Below are 20,484 nucleotides of genomic sequence, written 5' to 3'. Positions count from 1 at the left end.
TAAATTACTGGTTAAGCAAATTCGTTATGGAAGTGGCTAAGAAGACCGGCGAGAGATATCCTGCGAAAACTATTTACGGAATAGTTTGTGGTATCCGACGCCATCTGGAGGAGAAAAATAGTGCTGAAGCGTTAAATCCTCTTGATTACAGCGATCGAAGGTGAGCTGAATAGCTATTATTTGTGTGGTTAACATGTAGAGTCATCCATCTTATAATAATGTTTATTGTGTTGTTTACAGGTTCACTCTATTTCGTCGAGCATTAGACGCAGAAATAAAAGATGCCACAAGAGAAGGCTTACATGTGAAGAATAAGAAAGAGGAGTTATGTAATCAATAAAAATCTCATTAAAATGCAAATGTTTGATCTCAGATGAAAAACATGTTTCATCTCAGATGAAAACCTGGTGGTGTTCCATCTGGTGTTTCATTGGGTATCAAGATTCATCCACCTGACTCAAATGGAGGTCATTTATTGGCTTTTGACTGCATGAATAAGTTTGAGAACAAATGTTGAACAGTGTGTCATGCCATGTTGAATGTTGTAATATCATGCCATTCAACATGAATGCCATTCATCATCCCACCGACTGCCCAACTGAATTTTAATACCCATTTTGTTAATGATGTTTTAGAATGGAAAGAGATTTACAGCTTGCCATTTCGTACTTCCTTGGACACAAAATCGCGTGAATTCCAATACAAATTACTTAACAGGTGTCTTGTCACAAATTCATTTTTAAACAAAATTGGTATTATTCCATCTCCGGCGTGTTCCCTTTGTGGTGAAATGAAGGAATCCCTGGAGCATTTTTTCATTTGTTGTCGTTATACTAAGGATTTCTGGGCTGAGGTTATAAAATGGTTTGATAATCAAGGGGTAAAGATAGAACACCTTTCTGACAAAGATATAATGTTTGGTATTTTAAGATGCGAAGACGAATTACTTATTAATCATACTTTAATAATTGCTAAACAGTATTTATATTCTTGTCGACAGAACAAGTCTCTTCCTTCAATTAAACTGTTTAACTCGAAAATTAAAATGATTCACCAGCTTGAGACAATGATCGCAAAATCAATTAATAAACTAAAAGCTCACAATATGAAATGGGCCAAGTACAAAAACAACTAGATGTATATAGAATCTCGTGTTGTTGCTGCGCTGTACTAGTCATTATATTTAGAAGCAGAAGGGAGTTAAGAGGAATTGTGGGGTGCGTTTGTAAATATATGATGTATCGTGTCTGTCTGTTAATGTGAATTATGATTGTTTGTGGAAAAATGTATGTAACTTCAAATCAATAAAAATTAATAAATTAAATAAAAAAAATATTATTTGTGTGGTTAACATGTAGAGTCATCCATCTTATAATAATGTTTATTATGTTGTTTACAGGTTCTATTTCGTCGAGCATTAGACGCAGAAATGAAAGATGCCACAAGAGAAGGCTTACATGTGAAGAATAAGAAAGAGGAGTTATGTAATCAATAAAAATCTCATTAAAATGCAAATGTTTGATCTCAGATGAAAAACATGTTTCATCTCAGATGAAAACCTGGTGATGTTTCATCTGGTGTTTTATTGGGTATCAAGATTCATCCACCTGCTCAAATGGAGGTCATTTATTGGCTTTTGACTGCATGAATAACTAATGAGTTTGAGAACAACTGCTGAACAGTGTGTCATGCCATGTTGAATGTTGTAATATCATGCCATTCAACACGTTGAACGTTGTTGAACGATATTGAACGAAAATAGAGATCAGCTCTATTCTGTTCAACACGTCTGTGCAACAAGGTTCAACAGTTGTTGAGCAACAAATGTTGCAGGATCTTGAACCGTGTGTCATCGGCTTAAGATCGAAAAAAAATGTTACAATTGGAAGTTGAAAGCCAGCCGGCTGACAGCGATAGTGATGACTCGACATGTTACAGGGGCACTCAACGAGAATATAGTTCAAAACCACTTAAACATAGCATTGTTAAACATATTTTAGTATTTAAACGGTAGATATAAGCTGTTCGGATTTCCTAGCTGAAAGCTTAGTGATCCGAAAATTATAGCGATCAAAACTTACCTTATCGAAAATTTCAGCTAGAAAAAAGGCTCCCGAAAATTCTAGGTGCCTCTTTTGAGGATAAAAATCCGTTAAAAATGGGCAATTACACGATTTTTCAGATGTTCGTAAATCCTAGGAGAGGCAGGCAAGCAAGAAATTTTACAACAAATGTTCCGAAAATTCTAGATCTCAAATCGTCTTCCAACAGATATTTTCCGAAAATTGACGTTGGGTGCCCCTGATGTTACACTATGAACCGATCACTCGAGTAGTTTTGTTGTTCAACTCATAAAAAGGACCAGACTAATTACATCTTATTACTCTCGCTTTATTGTTGTAATTTCCCGCTCGTTCACAAGATCGCTTTCGCCCGCGAATTCTACTCCGAAAAACAAGGAAAGTACTATTCTTTCTACAAAAGGGCTTTTAAATAAAATAAACTTATTTTTTCGTACGTAAATCTTTTAAAGTCCTTCTTTTCTCTATAATTTTGCGTGCTCAAACTTCTAGTTAAGAGATCAACTTTAGGGGAAATAAAGAATGAATGAACTTCCGTTGCAGAATCATGTTTTCTTCTGGTAGGTACGAGAACCTAGGGTTCTGGGTATTTATCAATTGATACCGTCAGCCATCTTGATTTTCCTCGCGCATACACAGTGCGCGCCAATACGAAGTGACTGTTCGTCATCGGAGAGATGATTGCTAAGACGTATGAGACAAACATCTTTATGTTTTTTCTTGAAAGGGCAACTGTCTCTAATTTTTGTTGTGGTACAAATCAAAATGATCCTCGTAAGTATGTCTCGTACGATCGATCGCGTCTTTTAAAACCCTGTCGAAAATTCTTCTCGTGGACATCCCCCATACCCCTCGGAAATTTCTACCTTTTAGCCCCCCACCCCCTAGGAATTTCCATTGACCATCTGTGGGGGAGGGTGTACGGATATTTCTGGAATCACACATTTCAAGTGTTCTTCTTGCAAATGATTAAAGGTAGCTATAGTTTTGCTCGTCAGAAAATGGCTGTTTTGTCATTCTAGTGTAAAATGAGTTTATTTGGGAAGCCAACAACATTTCTTTAATTGGTTCATGGTTAACCCAATTTATTGCTACCACTTACTAGTGGGAAAATACTCATTAACACGAAGATTTTTCAATAATTTGTCGCTTTAAAATAACCCAAAATCATTACGATAGTAAAACTTCATATTTATTAACTATTTCCTTCGCTTTTATGTTTGTCAGCATAACGATTTGCTGTCTTTGGCTGGTAAGACTGGGTTGTTCGGCCCTTTACAAAAAATCAATGAAGTGAGGATCGGGGTCTTTCCTTGTCACGGAATGGCAGAATTACCCAGAATCCATTTTGGGTTTAAACGAGGCAACTCGAGAAGCACCAGACTCATCTGGCCCTCATCAAATGGCTGAAGCACAGCCGGAGGAAAAAGGAATAGCCCTGGTGTGTGCTGCTAACGTAGACTTTTGATTTCTGAACAAGTTTTTATCATAGAAACTTCGCGACAAAGTAGTGCCTTTTTCGCTGTTATCCTCGTAGCAAAAAAACAGAAAGGCCTTTCGTGATATCTTGTCAAAGGAACGGTATGATGTAAGTAACAGAATACTTAGATTTATATTTGCTCTTACCACTAATGTCAGACTCTACATCTCTATGCTGCAATATATAAGCAGCGCATTAAAAACTTCCTCATCTTACTGTACAAGTCTGTTTTTTTAATGATGAAAAAGAAGACTTTCCTCTGTAGTCTTCTTTCTATGATCTTCAAGTTGACGAAAATTACATTCTGTCCCGCAGTAAAACTAGAACAACCACTTACGGTCTTAATTCTTTTTTCTTACTTGTCAGCTAAGTCGTGGCAGGAATGCGCTAGCTGATTTTATCCGTACCACAGAGTTTACTGGTTGCAAAAGAGAATCCAGGGCCACATTTTGTACAGAGGCTTTTCTTTTTAATTCATATATAGTTAAGTGTTATGTATTTTAGCTGTAAATATAATGTCTCGAAGATATTAGGTCTTGTAGTTATTCTGAAATTCGAGATGAAATAAAGTTTATGCATGCATGTATGTGTGTAACCTTTAGCAGGGCGCGTGCGCACACTTTGTAATCGGCGACTTCAGTGCTTACCACATGACAGATAAAATGAATTTTCCCTTGTATATTTAAGCGATCGAATTCTTACGTTAAATTGACAAGGGCGGTCTGGAGCTGTGAGTAGGCGTGGGATTTGTCTCATATGGTTTAGGGGCCGACATATCTCTCCTTCAATGTATAAGCGCCCTGGTAGCAGAAAGCAGCGAAGGGCCAACTGCGTCCAAAAGCGATCGTACGGGCCGAAATCCCGGGATGATTCGTTTGGTACGACGTTCCGGCGCCATGTCTGGAGGTACTGAGTTTTTCTGGCTCTCGGATACCTAGGCTACCCAAAAAATTAACATCCTGGTTTTTAACAGGGATTGACATTTCATTTGATTGTACAGGCATAAACGTAACCTATATAAGAACCGTGCGTGTCTGGTCTTCTCGAGACATGCAGACGTGAGAGATGGTTTCGTGCAGACTGGGACGCCTAAAATGCTCTGTTGGAAGTGAAGGTGTCTCTCTGGTATTTCTGTGGACGAATTCCAGGACCTACCGATACAAATTAGGCGAGATTTGAAAGCTAAAAACTCCAATCTATGCTGTATTTGGCTGGTAGGACTAGGTTGTCCGACACTTATAAAAAATCAATGAAATGAGGATCGGGAGTCTTTCCTTGTCATGGAATGGCAGAATTACCCAGAATTCTATTTGGACATAAGCGGGGCATTTTGAGAAGTACTAACCCATTCGCTCTGACAAATGGTTAACGCTCGAAACGTCTGCTTTTAGAATTCCTCTACGGTGGTTTTTTTTACATTATCAACTCCGTTGATACAACTAAACTTTTGTGTTCTACTTTCCCACCCACGCAGCACCACAGTTATTTTCAGTAGAAACTACCCCTTTTATTGGAACCCAGTACTGCGTCAAAGGGCGAGAACGAGGTGATGAACTTGAGTTTCCAGTATTAGCAAGATGGCCTCTCACAGAGATGTCGTTGAGAGACTATCAAGTCTTGCTGATGGTCTTAGAGACCAAACAGAGTAGAAAGGCAAAGAGGTAATCAAAAGGACATAAATGAGCCACTGTCTCGATTATTAGAGCAAAGTGAAGCAATCAGTGACTGCAGCCTTACGCGAAGTCATCATTTCAACAGCTCTGCGTCACTGATGTCCTTATTGCCAGCAACCTGGAACGATTTGCCACTAAGTATACTGAACAATGAAGCTGGGCCTCAGTGATCACATGATCTGATCTATGCTATGCGGAAGCAGAGGACCACTAGACCTCAACCTTAGCTCATTGAATATAGAGGTTTTGTACGGCAGTCATGTTGCATGGCAGCAACAATAGATTCTTTTTCCTATGGGAACAAATGTTCTTTCTAATGCAAAACATTTTCATTGTTCCTGCCATGCAACATGGCTGTCGTGCAAAACCTCTGATCTTGGTAAAATCCCCTGGCATACTGCATATATCTTCGATGACATTGATAACATTTGTGAACTCTGGTACCAGCTGTTCATCGATGTAGTGGACCAGCAGATGCCATACAAAAAGAGGAATATCCGGGGAGACCAGCTGCAATCCACCATACTTCAAGCTCTTTTCAGACCACGTCAAGCCACCACTGGAGTATTGATTATAAAAGAGAGGAAGTTGTCGGGTTTAGTATAGATCGTTTTCACTGTCACGCAACAAAAAAATAAAATCGAAACCATTCATGAAATAAGCCAAAAACTGGGAATGTTGTAGGAGACAAATTCATAATTCCGGCCTCACCAATTCTTAGGTCCGTGCGCTACAGCGTTTCTGAGTTATTTGTCGAAGCGTTACACGCAACTTTAAAGAGTTTGTAACCACGGAAACTCAGGCATCGTTTACACGGACCCGGTTTCACATTGACACGGTTTCCTGAATTCGAAACCGCGGATGGTATAAGCGAGCGCTGCACTACGTAATAAATTCACTGTTCTGAATTTCGCGCCAAAATAGTAACCGTATTCAAATAGATGCGGTTTCGCCGTTTACACTACAGATGAAACCGCATCGTTTTGAAAACGCTCCACTTTTGGCAGCAGTTTCAAATCTACATGGTTTCGGCAACAGTCTCGATCGGTGTCCGGTAAACAGAAGGTGTAACCGCATCCAAAACGATGCAGTTACAAATGAAACCGCGTTCGTGTAAATGCCTCCTCAAGTTCATCGTTCATGGCGCGGTATTGGGTTCCAATAGCTGTATTGAGTGAGAAGTTATATTTTATATATGACGTGACAAGTTTTATATTTTCAAACAAGTTTTACATACATCCTCGGAGACCCAGGGGCAGATCGCGAGGCAAGGGAAGTGTAAACGGGCGAAAGAAAATAGCGACGAAGAAAAGCATAGTATGGCGAGAAGAGCCCCTGGGGACAAGTTCTTACCAGACCAGTTCCAAACAGTAGAGGTCATTCTCAATTCTGATTGGTGCCAGAAATTATTTGTGTTTTTCTGCCCAATCAGAGGTCAGCAGGCCGTGAAGTCGTTTCGTGTCTTCTTACACGGAAATCACTTGATCGCCATACTCGCCTGGTTCATTTGGCAAGGTTTTGCTCGAGGAGAAAAGTCTCAATCACAGCACAAAATGTGCAGGAAATCGTTCGGAATATCGGCGGGGAAATACGCTGGACCTTTCGAAGGTATCTTTACAGTAGCGTATTTCCAGGTGTGCAAGATTTGTTTAAAGATGTCCTCCCCGATTCACCTATTAAGATCTTGTCCCCAGGGGCTCTTCTCGCCATTTTTCTTCGTCGCCATTTTCTTTCGCCTCGCCTTCCCTTGCCTCGCGATCTGCCCCTGGGTCTCCGAGGATGGTTTTATATATGGCGTGACAAGTATTATATTTTCATACATGTTTTCTATTTGGCGTGACAAATTTTATATTTTGTAGCAAGTTTTAAAGAGCAATAAGTCATATATTTAATGATAAGTTTTATATATGACAAGAACTTTTTTTGATACAAACGGCAGTCCATAGACCTTCGTCAGAACGAATAAACCTCATGAAATGGGAAAAACGTTTTGTCACTATTTTTACCAAACTCATCATCTGATTGAGACCGTCGTCTGCCTAGAAAAACGAACACCTTTGTATATCTTCACGGGATTAACAAAGTATATTTCTTTGCGTCATAGCGAAACCAATTGCGCTATCCAATGGATAGTGATTTATCCGGTGGATAGCGCTATCCAACTCTTAAATAACTGGGGCCTGAGTGAAAAGAGACTGGAACCAAGTTAATTGTTATTTGAAGGAAACAACACGATGATGGGGCAAGACCTCCAACCACCGACCCTAATGTCCCCACAACGAAAACAATACACCAAAATTATTAACGAACCACCTCAATATAACCACCTAAATTAGTTGCTTGTATTTTATTGCACATGTATTTACAATTCCATTTTCATTTATATGCATTTCTGTAGGTATCCTGGTCCCAGAGGTTTTTCTTGAGGCCAGAGAGAGCCGCAAAGCGGCATCTGGGTATTCTGTAGGCATTAATCCTCTTTCACCGCAATTTCCTTTAAAGCTTGAGGCGATTGATGTCTTCATTCCTGAAGTCCACCCTGGAAAAAACACAAATCGCGGAAAGCATAACTTCATAGCTGATGCATCAAATAATGGGTGGTGGTGGTGGTGGAGTGGTAGTGGTAGTGGTAGTCAGTTGAAATTCTAAGCCTTTTAGCTTTGATAACCAGCCAGTAACTTGTTAGACATAAAAAACTGATAAATTCTTGGATGACAAAAGTGCTAATACACTCTTTTTTATATCAGTCTTCGATGCACCATTGCTCAGAGATTATCTGGTGTAATCGTGTTTAAAGTTTCAGTGATAGCACATCATTCAATGCACTTTCAATATTCAGTACTTTATTCTTGGTTGACTGATTAGAAAACGATATCTTTGTGCTAATGATACATAAAATGTAAACAATGATTCCCCAAATGATAATTTTTACTTTAACACCCTATAAAACAAGTAACCAACAGGCAAAAAAAGTTAAAACCAAAATACATCTTTGATATTTCAGTTCTTTTGCAGAAAAGTTGTGTGTTTCTACAAGAAGCCCTATGTGAACTCATTGAGCAGATTTAACTCTTGTTTTTGTTTTATGTACCTCAGTGACAACACTTGTCTAACTTCAGTGGGTGTAAGCCGCCAAGTCATTGGTCCTGAGTTGGGTCCCCAGTAATCCATTATTTCACTGACCTAACAAAACAAGGGATTAAAAAAAATAATTAACTGTTCTTCGCGTTTCCATTGCCTTACCACAGTTTTCTTTTTTTCTTTTTTGAAAATCCTGGTGGATCAGCCGTATACTAGTTGGATCATTTTAAACAAGACAAGAAAAGTGGCCGACCGCCGTCGAAGGCAACCCGAAGGCTCCTTTCTCTATGGCTTTTACCTTTATTACTGCAGGCGTGGGCGCCACGCATTAGATCCACGGGATACGTGTTGTAGTGAGCAACGCACACGCACCGCATCCCAGCGCTCTGAGCGGTCCGACCATGCGCACTCCAACGTTCACTCAACTTTCAATCCGTCAGTTTGAGGTTGGTAAAATTTGTATCAGTTTTGCGCAGTGTAAACAAGAAAGTCTTTAAAAAACAAAATGAAGTGAAAAGGAATCGCCTTCTCTGGTATTTTTTTGCCTTTGCGTTCTCGACTTCCCGGGGCGCAACGTTTACGGGGAATATAATGTCTTTTTACCTTCTCTAAATTAAGAATGGTGGCAATCTGCGTCAATCGTGCAAACTTGTCTCTAATTGTCCATTGTGTAACAGCCGTCAAATAACCAACCAACGAACGCAACTCTTTGTCAAACTGAAGACCACCTAACTGAAAATGAAAAAAATTGGACTTACTCGAAGTTCTCCAAAATGTATACTATAGCATTTTGCATGTAACATATACTCTAGCATTCGTTATGCTAAATTGAAAAGTAATACAACACCTCACTGCTGCCCAACCAACAACTCCAAATCTGGATCCTGCATAAGAAGTCATTAAGAGGAACCATTGCAGCCAGTTTCGGCCCCTTCTCAACTGCATTCTGTATGCATAATATATGACAGCCCCCCTCCCTACTGAGGCAACAAAAGCGTTGAGTCTGACCGGGCAATTAATAAGAACAAGTGGCCAAATATTGTCAGCTCAACCATGCATTATCGTCACGCATCAACCAGCTTTCTTGGCTGCCTGTTGTAGGGCCGCTACCAATGTTTTCAACTCTCTCGCGATAAATCCAAACTGATTCCGCGTCACACTAACCAGTTCACCACTAACAATCCCAACAACCAACAGCAAGGTGGCAATACTCTGGACTCCAGCTTGTACTTCCGGTCTTCTGCATTTCCAAAAATCCCTTCCCAAGGCACTGTTAGATCTAGCAGCATCGTCACTCCACACGTCCACATCTGGGGTCGGTTGCTCGAAGCCTGGTTAGCGCTAACCGTTGGTTAAGAACGGTGCCTACTACTGTTATTGCGCATACGTTCCGCGCATCTCCAGATACTCGCATTTCCTATCGCCGATGCTTCTTAATGCAGGGATATTTTAGCGCGGTTTTAAACTATACAGAGAAAGTAGATCTTCGTAAGTACTCTTGGTATCCAAAAAGAAAATTGGGGTTAACCAAGCATTCTCTAGAGATAATTGAGCTTCAATTTGAGAAAGAACGCCATACATTGCTTTGTATTTTAGAGCTTTTTACAAATATTGTTAATGAATTATCTTTGAAAAATGAGTGGTTACCTCCAATTTTCTTTTTGGATTTCAATAACACTTGTTAAGATCTACCTTTCCTGCATAATCACAAATCGGGGCAAAAATACCTTTGAATTAGTAGGCACCGTCCTTAAGAGGTATCAAAGTTTCCATGGTATTTAACGCCGGTTAGCGCTAACCATGCTTCGAGCAACCCGGGAATGGGCGCCGGATGGTTGTTACTGCAGGAAAAGCAAGGGCACAATCCAAGTCTGTCGCTACCTTCCACGTTCCATGCCACCTCTCATCCACACCACTTGTTTCTTTGGTGGTAGTTTACACATTTCATTTTTACCTTCTTAGTGAAACACCACTCGGCTTTGGCATTCCTTCACCGCTCAACTTTCCTTGGTTAATCTCTTGGCTTAGCATTCGTAGCATATGAAAGAACAGCTTGCTCTTAAGCTGGGGAGTCGCTTGTCAAATTCCAGTTGGGTTTCTTGACAGAAAAGAGATTTACCTACTATTCTTAACTTTCTCAATTCCCACAATACACCTCTTCTAGTTATTGTTTTCGATTTCTCTTGAGACATGAAGATGTCCCAAGAGAAATCGAAAACAATGCTTACGCAATTTTTTTTTTTTTGATTGCTGGTGTCCCTTTTTGGGAATACCGATCAGAATCTCAGTGAAGCCAACAAGCAAAAAATTAGCTCAAATAATTTATTGTGGTGTTTACCTTTTGCCGTGAACGCGATACTAAGTCTCTCTACAGTGTTTCTTTTCATTCGCGGCCTAAACTATCAATGACCATGACTTTCCCGCAACTTTCTACGTTTGCCGTTTCTACGTGAAAGTAGGCATTTTCGCGTTTGCCGTATACGTAAAATTTTCGTCTTGTTTTTCTTCTACATAAGAAGTTGTTTGCGGAAAAAAAGTACCCAAAGCCATTTTTCAGTATGTCAAAGGAGAAAAAAATAGGTTTCATGGTTATAGACAGTTCGTAACTGATTCCTTGCCGCAATTTTCTTCATGAACTCACTTTGACTCTCTGTTGACCGACAAAACAAATTCATCGAAACTCTCAAAATTTGACGGATAAGGATTTCCATTTTATATAGCGTCTTTTTCTACAAACAATGTTTAAAAAGACTACGAGGTTTGGTTTTTTAGTAATTAAATACTCGAGTTGCCGTGGGTCACGGGAAGTTAGAGTCACAATCTTCTCTCTATTTTACGTGAAACGTGAAACGCGACAAGCCGACGTTTCCCGTTTCACGTAAATGTAATGCTAAATCTCTCTAATAACACTAATGTACTTTACGTAGGTATAATTTATGCTACAGGAGACGCTGAAATGATTAAGTCACAGGTCGCCTCAATGAACTTCAACATTTGACCAATCGTTTTCTTGATCTCGTTAAGCCCCACATCTGCGCCAATATTACATTATCATAAGAGGAGATCGAAGGACTGCATTGCTCGACAAGCCCTTGGTTGGAACCCATAGGGAAGTAGACGGAGAGGGAGACCGTGTAACAGCTGGAGGAGAGACAGACCACACCATCCAGTCGAGAGGTCTCTCATGGCACCAGCTCGAACATCCGTCCAGGGACAGAGGGGACCGGAGAGACTTTGTCAGTGCCTATGTTCCGAGATGGAAATAAAGGCTTCAGATCAGATCAGATCAGATCAGATCAGATCAGATAAGACAAATGGACCATTTGCAGCTGGCGATCACATGGTGCAAAAACGCCATACTGGAGAGCAAATTGCCTACTGGAACACATCTAAACCAGTATTCTCTACTTTCTCAAATCCCATAATACATCTTGTTTACCCCCTCCCACCCTCCCCCACAGTTTTGCATAATCATTTCGTAAATACTCCTTTTCTTTGGCTATCTCAGTTTGATCAGAAATAACACACAAACAGCAGTGACAAACATCAGATATAAACGCATCCTTTTTGAAATGTTCTATAGCTGCCTGTTGGGACTGCAATGATTTTTACATCGGAAAAACTAAAAGACGATTGCATGACAGAAAAACTGAGCATTTTAAACCATTAATTAATGGTCACCATACGTCGGCTCTTGCGGACCATGTTACATCAACTGGTCACAGTTTAAAATGAGATCATTTTGAGATTTTAAGGCGATCCGACACTCACTGTAAAATAAAAGAGACACTGTTGATCAAAGATTTAAAGCCCACCTTAAATGAATATGTCAGCAGCGAAAAGCTGTCTTAATTAGTTTTTGTCCCCTCTATTGTTACTTAATAGTTAATTAGTTAGTAATCCTGTATATTAAAACTTCATTTTTTTATTAACCGTCACTTCTGAAGATGTATGCAGGAGCATACGAAACGTCAAGTAAAAGATACTTTCAAAAAGGATGCGTTTACATCTGATGTTTGTCACCGCTGTTTGTGCGTTATTTTCGCATAATCATTGTTTTCGATTTCTCTTGGGACATCTTCATGTCCCAAGACAAATCAAAAACAATGATTATATACCAAGAGAAATCGAAAACAAAGATTATGAAAAATTTAAACTTACTCTGTTGAATGAAGCTTTCATGACTGATGTCTCCAACTGATTGGTTATCTCCGTGGCTGCCATACTAACCAATGAGTCGTAATTGGCAGGAGTCAGTGGTCCCTGAAAAACAATTTACTTCAATTATCAATCAAATTCAAACAAAAAAACCAAATAAACCAGCAGCAATCAAGGGTTAAAGAAGTACGATTCCACTTTTGTCATCGATTAGGCATTTGAAGGGGAGAATCGTTTTGTCCCTATTTCTAGTTATTGTTCAGTAATGAAGGTATCAAGCTATGAGCATTGTGACAGTTATCTTGTTGCCAATACAATCAAACCTGTATATAACAGCCACTCTCGAGACTTGAGGAACTGGCCGCTTAATAAAGGATCACTAAAAATACTCACTGGGCGTGGTCTAATGTCGATTTTAATGGTGTATCATAAAAAACACACCACGCGAGGAAACAATAGGACAATCGACACTTTTTCAATAGATCAATACTTTAAACAAAGTTGCCAACTTATAGTATACGTAACATTGTATAAAAGTACTGTGCAATAAATTGTCGTCTACTCATGTACGGTATACAGCACTTGTTTTTCTACTACTTACAGTTCACAACAAAATATCTCATTCCGTCATTTCAAAGTTGTTACCGCTTCATACTTGGCCTTAATCGTTTACAAAACTCCGTGTAAAAGAGCCATCCGCAGTTAACATTCTTTAATGCTGTAGTCGGTTCTCGCCAACTCCCTGTAAGGCGTACAAACCGATCGACTTATTTACATTTGTCTTTCTCGGTAAATCCTAACTACGGACTTAACAATTATAGAGTGTAAGGGCTAGTTTTCTGCCCACATGAACCATCTCAAATTGCCACAACCTGCTCCCGTCTGACCCTGTAGCTCAGTCGGTAGAGAGCGGTGATATAACCCAAAGGTCGTGGGATCAATTCCCACCCTGGTCAGAGTTTTTCTCTGTCCTTGTGTGGGCCCATTTCCATCGGTAGGGCTAACGCTCACATGGTTTATATGGGTAGAAAACTAGCACTTCACATTACAGTCTATAATAGTTAAGTCTGTTGAAATATAAGTGCTACACAGCCAACGTTTGAGAAAACGTAACCCTTCCTTGAAATTGTAACTACGGCGTTATTTTGAATGGTGCTGAATCCTCAAACCACTTGTTTACAATCTCACGAACCTCGGACGGCAAAGGGCTCATTCCGTGAAGTCGAAGTAAGATCCGGTAGAAGTTGGGAATTTCATTTTAAAGTTTGCAATTTGGTTGTCTAATTCGCGGCGCAATTGGCAACTTCGTAACGTAGTATCCAATTTCTCTTCAGCTTACAGTAGCTTTGTACATCAAGTCATTTCTTTACAATGATGACGGATTGATTCAAAGGTGGCCGCTTAATACAGGTAAAAATAACAAAGAAAGGCAAACATGGGACTGCCACAGTGTGGCCGCGGCCGCTCAATAGAGGTGGCCGCCTAATACAGGTAACAAATACAGCGTTTGTATGAGCGAAAAATCGGGTCTTTGAAAACTGACCGCTTAATAGAGGATGGCCGCTTAATACAGCTAGGGCCGTTATATACAGGTTTGACTGTAATTATATTAAACAATTCAGTATAGAATACATGTCTTATAATATAATATGAGTTTTGTGGGATATCAGTTGACTTTCTTGCTGGATAGCCAAGCAGCGTAACTCCATAAAGTGTACTGGGGTATCACCGGACGGTCAACCACCCAGGTATTAACCCTATCCAACACGATTTAAAGTTCGGCGGACAAACGCGAATCAGTGTTTTCCCTTGGACAAGCCGCACCCTATTACACGAGATTGAAGCCATGTAGGCTATCAGCTACCCAGTCCAGGATGGCGTGCAAACGCTGAAATCGTATGGCATCACGATCGATACCCGACCGGAATGACACGATTAGGATGCGTTTCCCTTCGTCGAACGCAATAAATAAAATACTACCATCACACTTGCACCCCGGAGCTGTTCTTCGAATTTATTTCTAGCTAATGTTCACTACTGCAATACGACATTCGTGTCTTAGGATAATTATTATAGGAAATTATTTTCGAATTTACAATCAAGTGTAAAAATCCCCTATTTCGTCTCTTGATTTAAGTGAAAATATGCACTGTCCAAGAGAGCTGCTGATCTGCCAACGCTATTCTAACAGAACGGCAGCCAGCCCAAATAATCGGGCCAAGCTCATTTTTTTTTTGCAAACAGAGAAAACTTCCCACCTTAAAAGAAGTCAGCATTGAATCCAAACTTGTGATAAAGTTCTGCACAAAGGGGTCATTAACTTCGTAAAATGCAAACTCCTCCTGCCCAAAAAATTAAATCGAATTTTCCATACCATCAGGAAAGAAAGAACAAGGATCTTGAGCAAAGCGTTGAAAATAAAGACCGAAAAAAGTAAGAAGCAACCGTTCCCGTTCAGAAGGAAGTACTCCGAAGAGATTTCCGTCATTGTGGCCGCAGGGAAATTGAGGTGCAAACGAAGCAAAGAAGAAAACATGCTCTCGTACCGACTTCGCGCGGCCAGGATGGGTCAGTGCGGGAACGCTTGTTCCGAGACACCACTTAACACTTAATAATTAGTACCGAGGGAAACAGTTTATTTTGTTTCCCGAGAATCTCAAGTCATAGATTTTGCACTGTTGCCCGCTCAGAGACTTTTGGCGGGAAACAGCTTTATTAGGGACTTTAAGCAAATCGCTACGGCTGGCGCTAATACGGCTGCCGGAAGTAAATTTCTCCAAAATGAAACACTGCGCATGTACGTCGGTTGCATCCAGCCGTAGTGTGAAATATGACCACGTGAGTCGCGATGTTTTGCCGTAGTGGCTACTACGTCGGGTTTATTTCGCTTCTCTGGCCCTTTTCAACGGACATCTCGGCATTTTAAGAATTCTGTTGGATACTATATCCTTTAAAGTCAATTTGAGTCAAGGATTGTGTCAAGGTTGCCTCTCATAAGCTTGTAAATCCGTATTATGAACTTACGTTAAGTTTTGGCAAAGGTGTTGGAATGGCGAAGTGAGTTCAGCACGCGGTTGTTTTTCTTCGGTTAAGTTTGCTTTGAGGATTTAGTGAAGATGTTTTATATCTGGATACTATACGATGCTATTTTGCTTCTTTGAGTATAGATATATGTGTCTTTTTCACTCGATATTCTTTGAGATATTTGTCTCTGAAATTGTATATTTCATCCATCAAATTGTTGTTATTGTACAAGGTGTATAGCATTTGCTTTTGCTCAGAAATAATCTGTTCGTCCTAGCATGGCGAACAACGGCCATCGTCCTTTCAGCGAAGCCATTTGAAGGTAAGAAACTAAATAAAAGAGATTTTAAACACCTTTAGCCCATGTTTCCTTGTATTTTGCTTTGCTAAACTTAAAATTTAGCAGACCACCGAGACGTAGTCTCCCCAGACCTTTTCAGTCACGGCAGCCGTAGTAGCACCATCCGTAGTGATTTGCTTAAACTCCCTATTGTTAGATGTCATGCGACCTTGAAGTAACCAATGAGAGCGCCCGCTGTTGGGGGAAAAAATTCAGCTGTATAACAATTTAAGTTGTTTACTTTAGATAATTTTAAAATTAGACGAGAGGTACTTACCTTGAAGTGTAATTGTAATTCTCTGAAGATACACGGAGCATTATGGGATAACTGTGCATTCCTCTTCAGTACTTGAGGTCAGCGGTCACACTTCAAAGCAACCATTGTCATGCAAATGCACCATATATAAGCAGCCTAACGCGTGACACAAATCCATTCTCCTGGAGTGCAGACTGGCTGAGGTCCCCAACACAAAGGGTGGGATAGGCATAAGCCAACACAGAAGGGTGGGAAGCATTATCCCATAATGCTCCGTGTATCTTCAGAGAATTACAATTACACTTCAAGGTAAGTACCTCTCGTCTAATTTTAAAATTCTCTTTCGATACACTCCGCATTATGGGATAACTGTGCGATTTTAAAGAACCGAAGCCAGGGGAAAAAACAAAAATATGTGATATGATAGAAATGAGTGCTTTAATTGTAGACTTGATACAATGGTCTGTACATAAATAAACGTTACTGAATATCTATGATAATACCAATCTGCCTGCTAATGAAGAGGGATTGGTGTTATAGACATTGCAATTATAGAAACGATTAAATGTGCGTTCTGATGACCAGTCTGCCATCTTCATAATTTCAGCTAAAGATGCGCCCCTTTAATACAATGCAGATGTAGATGTACCCCTTACACTATGTGGTTAGAATAAACTAGTGTCAATGCCTGAATCAGTCATAACAGTCTAAATCCATCTACCTAAAGTAGATAAGGAAACAGGCTCGTGTGGTTTAACATGAGAAATGAACAACTGAGATACAGTCTGCTCCCCTGACTTGCGCAGGTGTTGCGTACAATGAATACAAAATGTAACAGTGTCTGTTTAGGGCAGAGACTGAGGTTAGTGGGTAAGGATGGAATGGAAACTTCTAAAGGTTTCTTCCCAGGACGAGAAGTCTTTGTTCTGGAAGCTATGACAAATTTGATCTCATCCTCATAAATAGACATATTGTCTAAGTCCAATGAGCACAAAGTGTGTCTTCTCTGGGCCGATACCAAGGAACAAAGTGTCACAGTTCTCAAAGTACTATGGCTCTTACCCTGGTGGAATTGTTCAGCCAAGAAATTAACTAAATGGACTGCATTACCCTGAAGGGGATTGATGTGCCTCTGATCACACCAGCTACTCCAAGTCTTCCATACAGGCTTGTACTGTTTCTCAGTCCCTTTGGTCCATGAGGCACAGATGAGTTCAGTAGCCTGTGTCGAAAGTCCACCTGCCTGCAGCTGTTGGCTGATAAGATCCATGCGGCAAGTTGGAGTCTGTCGTGCAGAGGATGAAGCTTGTTGGAGTGAGCCAGGTGTAAGAGTTGAGGATCTTGAGGTAGAAGTATTGGTGTCCTGTATGACGTTCTCAGAAGGAGGGGGTACCAGCTTTGCGTTGGCCATACTGGTGCAATTAGGAGAAACTGGTCCACATGCTCTCTTTCCATCTTTTCTAGCACTCTAGGGATTAGACAGAAAGGAGGAAAAGCATAGCATTTAAATGGTGTCCATAAAGTACTAAATGCATCTACAGCATAGCAGTTAGGTTCTGGATGCCAAGATATAAAAACTGGTAATTGCTTGTTAAGCCTACTGGCAAACAGATCAATGTCTGGTTTGAAAACCAAAGAGGACAAACGCTGGAAGACTGAACAATTTAGTGCCCATTCTAGCTTGTCAGAATTTTGCCTGGACATGACATCTGCTACTGTATTGTCAACTCCCGGAATAGATACTGCAGAAATGTGAATCTTCCTAGATATACACCAGTCCCAAATAGTTCTAGACAAAGTATTTAAAGAAGGGGACCTTATGCTGCCAAAATTATTGATACAAGCTACTGCAGTTGAATTATCCACTTTCAGTCTGATGTGTGCAGCAGACTTATACTGCGGAACAAATGACTGAAGTGCGTAAAAAGCAGCTAGTAACTCAAGGTGATTGATGTGAAGATCAATTTCTGACCGAGACCATGGCCCACCTGTAGCAACACCGTTACAGTGGGCCCCCCAATCAGTATTACTAGCATCACTTTCAATGAACAAAGAAATAGGCATTTCATGCAAACATTTGCCATTGTATTGGTCTAAATTGTCAATGACCCATGCAAGATCTAGCTTTGCTTGATCACTGAGGGTAACAGTATCATCAAACGAAGCCCCCAGGTGGAGTTGATGGGACTTACAAAACTCAATTGATTTGTAATACAGCTCAAGATAGTTAATAGCAGGGAAGGCTGACACCAAGAGGCCTGTAACATGAGCTACATCCGATAAGGAGGCTACCTTTTGCTTCAAAAGGGACTGGCAGGCATTCTTGATTTTAAGAACCTTATGGTCTGGCAAAATCAATAGCATTTTTTGAGAATTGACTATAAAACCAAGAAAGATCAGAGACTGACTTGGTTCTAAGTTAGACTTTCCAGTATTGACAATAAAACCTAAATCTGTCAAAAGATTCTTTAGAAAGGAGACATGTTCTAAACATTCCTGATGATTATGTCCAATGATGAGAATATCATCAATGAAGCTAACTAATCTGACACCATGATACCTTGCATGTGCTGTGACTGGTTTAAGAAGCTTAGTAAACACTCGCGGTGCTAGGCTGTAACCAAAAGGCAAGCATGCAAACTGGAAAATTTGATTATTCCAAAAAAACCTAAGATATTTTCTATGAGGTTGCCAGATAGGTATGCTGAAATACGCATCCTTGAGGTCAATAGAAGCTAGATAATCTCCTGGTTTAATAAGGTTTTTGACCATATCAATGTTCTCCATTTTGAAATGAATCTTCTCTACAAATTCATTAAGGGGCTTGAGATTTATGACAGGCCTAAGGTCACCTGTTTTCTTAGGGACCAGAAACATATTAGAAATAAACTGGTCTTTGCAGTATGGTGCCTGCTCTATTGCCCCTTTGTGCAGAAGCTTATGAAGCTCCTGGTCAATAATCTCCTTATCTGCTACAGATAGAATTGGAGGATTAGGAAGTTTTGTTTGTACAGGTTTAGTACAAAATTCCAAATGGTACCCTGATACTGCTTCAAGTACCCAGGGGTCACTAGTAATAGATCTCCAGCTAATGAGAAAATTTGCCAGGTTTCCAGCATAAGCACCTACCTCTACTGGGAGGAGTGCTGCTTTGTAGCTGTCAAGGAATGTGGGTTGCTCTTGGGATCCCTCCTGTAGTGAGTGGTGTTGCTGCGATTCCTTGAGCCTAAAAAATATACTTTTCGGCCTTGACCCTGGTTGAAGCTAGAACCACGACCAGATGTATTTCTTTTATCACCACGCCTTGTTCCAGGAGAGGTCTGACTAGGGCCGAGTTTCTTCGCCATTTTGTTCACCTCCGCAATTTCTTTGATCTGTTTAGGCAGCTCATCTCCAAAAAGCCATTTCCCAGGAGGAGTATTCTTGCTGCATAAAGAGCGGTAGCTGGGATTCACGAATTCTCTCATTGTTTCCCTTCTTACAAGGGAAAGTCTGAATGATGCATTGCAAAGTAATGTAATAGCATCAACGAGAGGAGTAATGAAGGAGTCGGGCTTCAATTCCGACTTGGTCTTTTGAGCGTTCAAGATCTTTTCTACTAACTCAATAACTGGCTGTACTCCCTTGGTAATACCTCTCTGGGCCTCTTGCAGTGCAAGATCCTTGGTCCTTGCCTGCCTGGCTAACTCAAACCAGAATTCAAGGTTGACCTTTGGTACACACAAGAAATCACAATTTTCGGGTGCTTTGTACTTAGCCTCAATTTCCTTCAGCTTGGAATCCAATGCTTTTTTCGTACAAGCCTCATTTACTCTTAAGGCTAAGACCTCACTCACTTTGGGACCTTTCGCATCCGAGTCATCAAAGATTGATGGCAGGTCCAGCTGTGCTGCTTCAGCAGTTGTATCAGTACATGAAATGGGTTGTGAGGGGTCGAAAGAGCCAGCATCAGTCACGCTGGCGACACGTGTAGGTTGTGACTCGTCAGCCGCCGCTGCTAAACTTCGTTTGGCCAGGTTAGCAACTAAAGGTCCAGAAGCTGGCCTTTTCGAAGCTGTTACTTGGGAGATAAGAGACTTCATTGACTCCATTGACGAAAACAGTTCGTGCAACCCCAACTGGCTTTTAAGGTCTTCAATATCAACCTCAAAATCGTCGATGTTGTCATTCGCTTCGAGTTTCTCGCCCGCTTCGGGCATGTTCACATCGCTCGCTTCGAGCGTAGATATATTTGTAGACTCGTTGAGTGCCTTGTCCATTTCGGTAGTTGGAAATAAATTCCCTCTAAATTAGTACCGTAACCGCCGACAAGAAAGCACGAAAAGGAGAATGGATTTGTGTCACGCGTTAGGCTGCTTATATATGGTGCATTTGCATGACAATGGTTGCTT

General features: G+C 40.5%; 3 protein-coding genes across 4 annotated transcripts in view; 1 reads left to right on the top strand and 2 right to left on the bottom strand.

The window, feature by feature from the left end:
• LOC138008665 (uncharacterized) overlaps positions 1 to 1,470 on the top strand; it is a 1,816-nt gene extending 346 nt beyond the window's left edge. The window contains exons 1-3 of the mRNA XM_068855978.1: positions 1 to 160; positions 241 to 329; positions 1,400 to 1,470. The exon at positions 1 to 160 is cut by the window's left edge and continues 346 nt beyond it. Coding sequence (XP_068712079.1) covers positions 1 to 160; positions 241 to 329; positions 1,400 to 1,470 — 320 coding nt within the window. The remainder of the gene's footprint in view (positions 161 to 240; positions 330 to 1,399) is intronic.
• A 6,096-nt stretch (positions 1,471 to 7,566) lies between these two features.
• Positions 7,567 to 20,484, bottom strand: part of LOC138003587 (conserved oligomeric Golgi complex subunit 4-like) — a 35,317-nt gene continuing 22,399 nt past the window's right edge. For both annotated transcript variants that reach the window (XM_068849757.1, XM_068849837.1), the window contains exons 26-30: positions 14,732 to 14,815; positions 12,477 to 12,578; positions 8,919 to 9,047; positions 8,326 to 8,417; positions 7,567 to 7,773 (exon numbers count right to left, since the gene is read on the bottom strand). In XM_068849757.1, the coding sequence (XP_068705858.1) occupies positions 7,731 to 7,773; positions 8,326 to 8,417; positions 8,919 to 9,047; positions 12,477 to 12,578; positions 14,732 to 14,815 (450 nt within the window). In that variant the 3' untranslated portion in view covers positions 7,567 to 7,730. The remainder of the gene's footprint in view (positions 7,774 to 8,325; positions 8,418 to 8,918; positions 9,048 to 12,476; positions 12,579 to 14,731; positions 14,816 to 20,484) is intronic.
• On the bottom strand, positions 17,423 to 20,467 carry LOC138003707 (uncharacterized). The gene is made up of 2 exons (XM_068849951.1): positions 19,223 to 20,467; positions 17,423 to 17,561 (listed from the first exon to the last, which is right to left on the bottom strand). Exon 1 carries the CDS (start codon positions 20,350 to 20,352, stop codon positions 19,225 to 19,227), a length of 1,128 nt encoding a protein of 375 aa, XP_068706052.1. The 5' UTR covers positions 20,353 to 20,467; the 3' UTR covers positions 17,423 to 17,561; positions 19,223 to 19,224.

The sequence above is a fragment of the Montipora foliosa genome, chromosome 1 (assembly GCF_036669935.1).
Source record: "Montipora foliosa isolate CH-2021 chromosome 1, ASM3666993v2, whole genome shotgun sequence".
NCBI classification, from domain to species: domain Eukaryota; kingdom Metazoa; phylum Cnidaria; class Anthozoa; order Scleractinia; family Acroporidae; genus Montipora; species Montipora foliosa.
Note: the sequence above shows the minus strand (reverse complement) of the source record. Positions and strands in the feature narration are given on the sequence as shown.

Bases quoted from the DNA above. Each gene is read 5' to 3' on its own strand.
- LOC138003707 (XM_068849951.1), bottom strand. From the start codon at position 20,352: ATGGACAAGGCACTCAACGAGTCTACAAATATATCTACGCTCGAAGCG.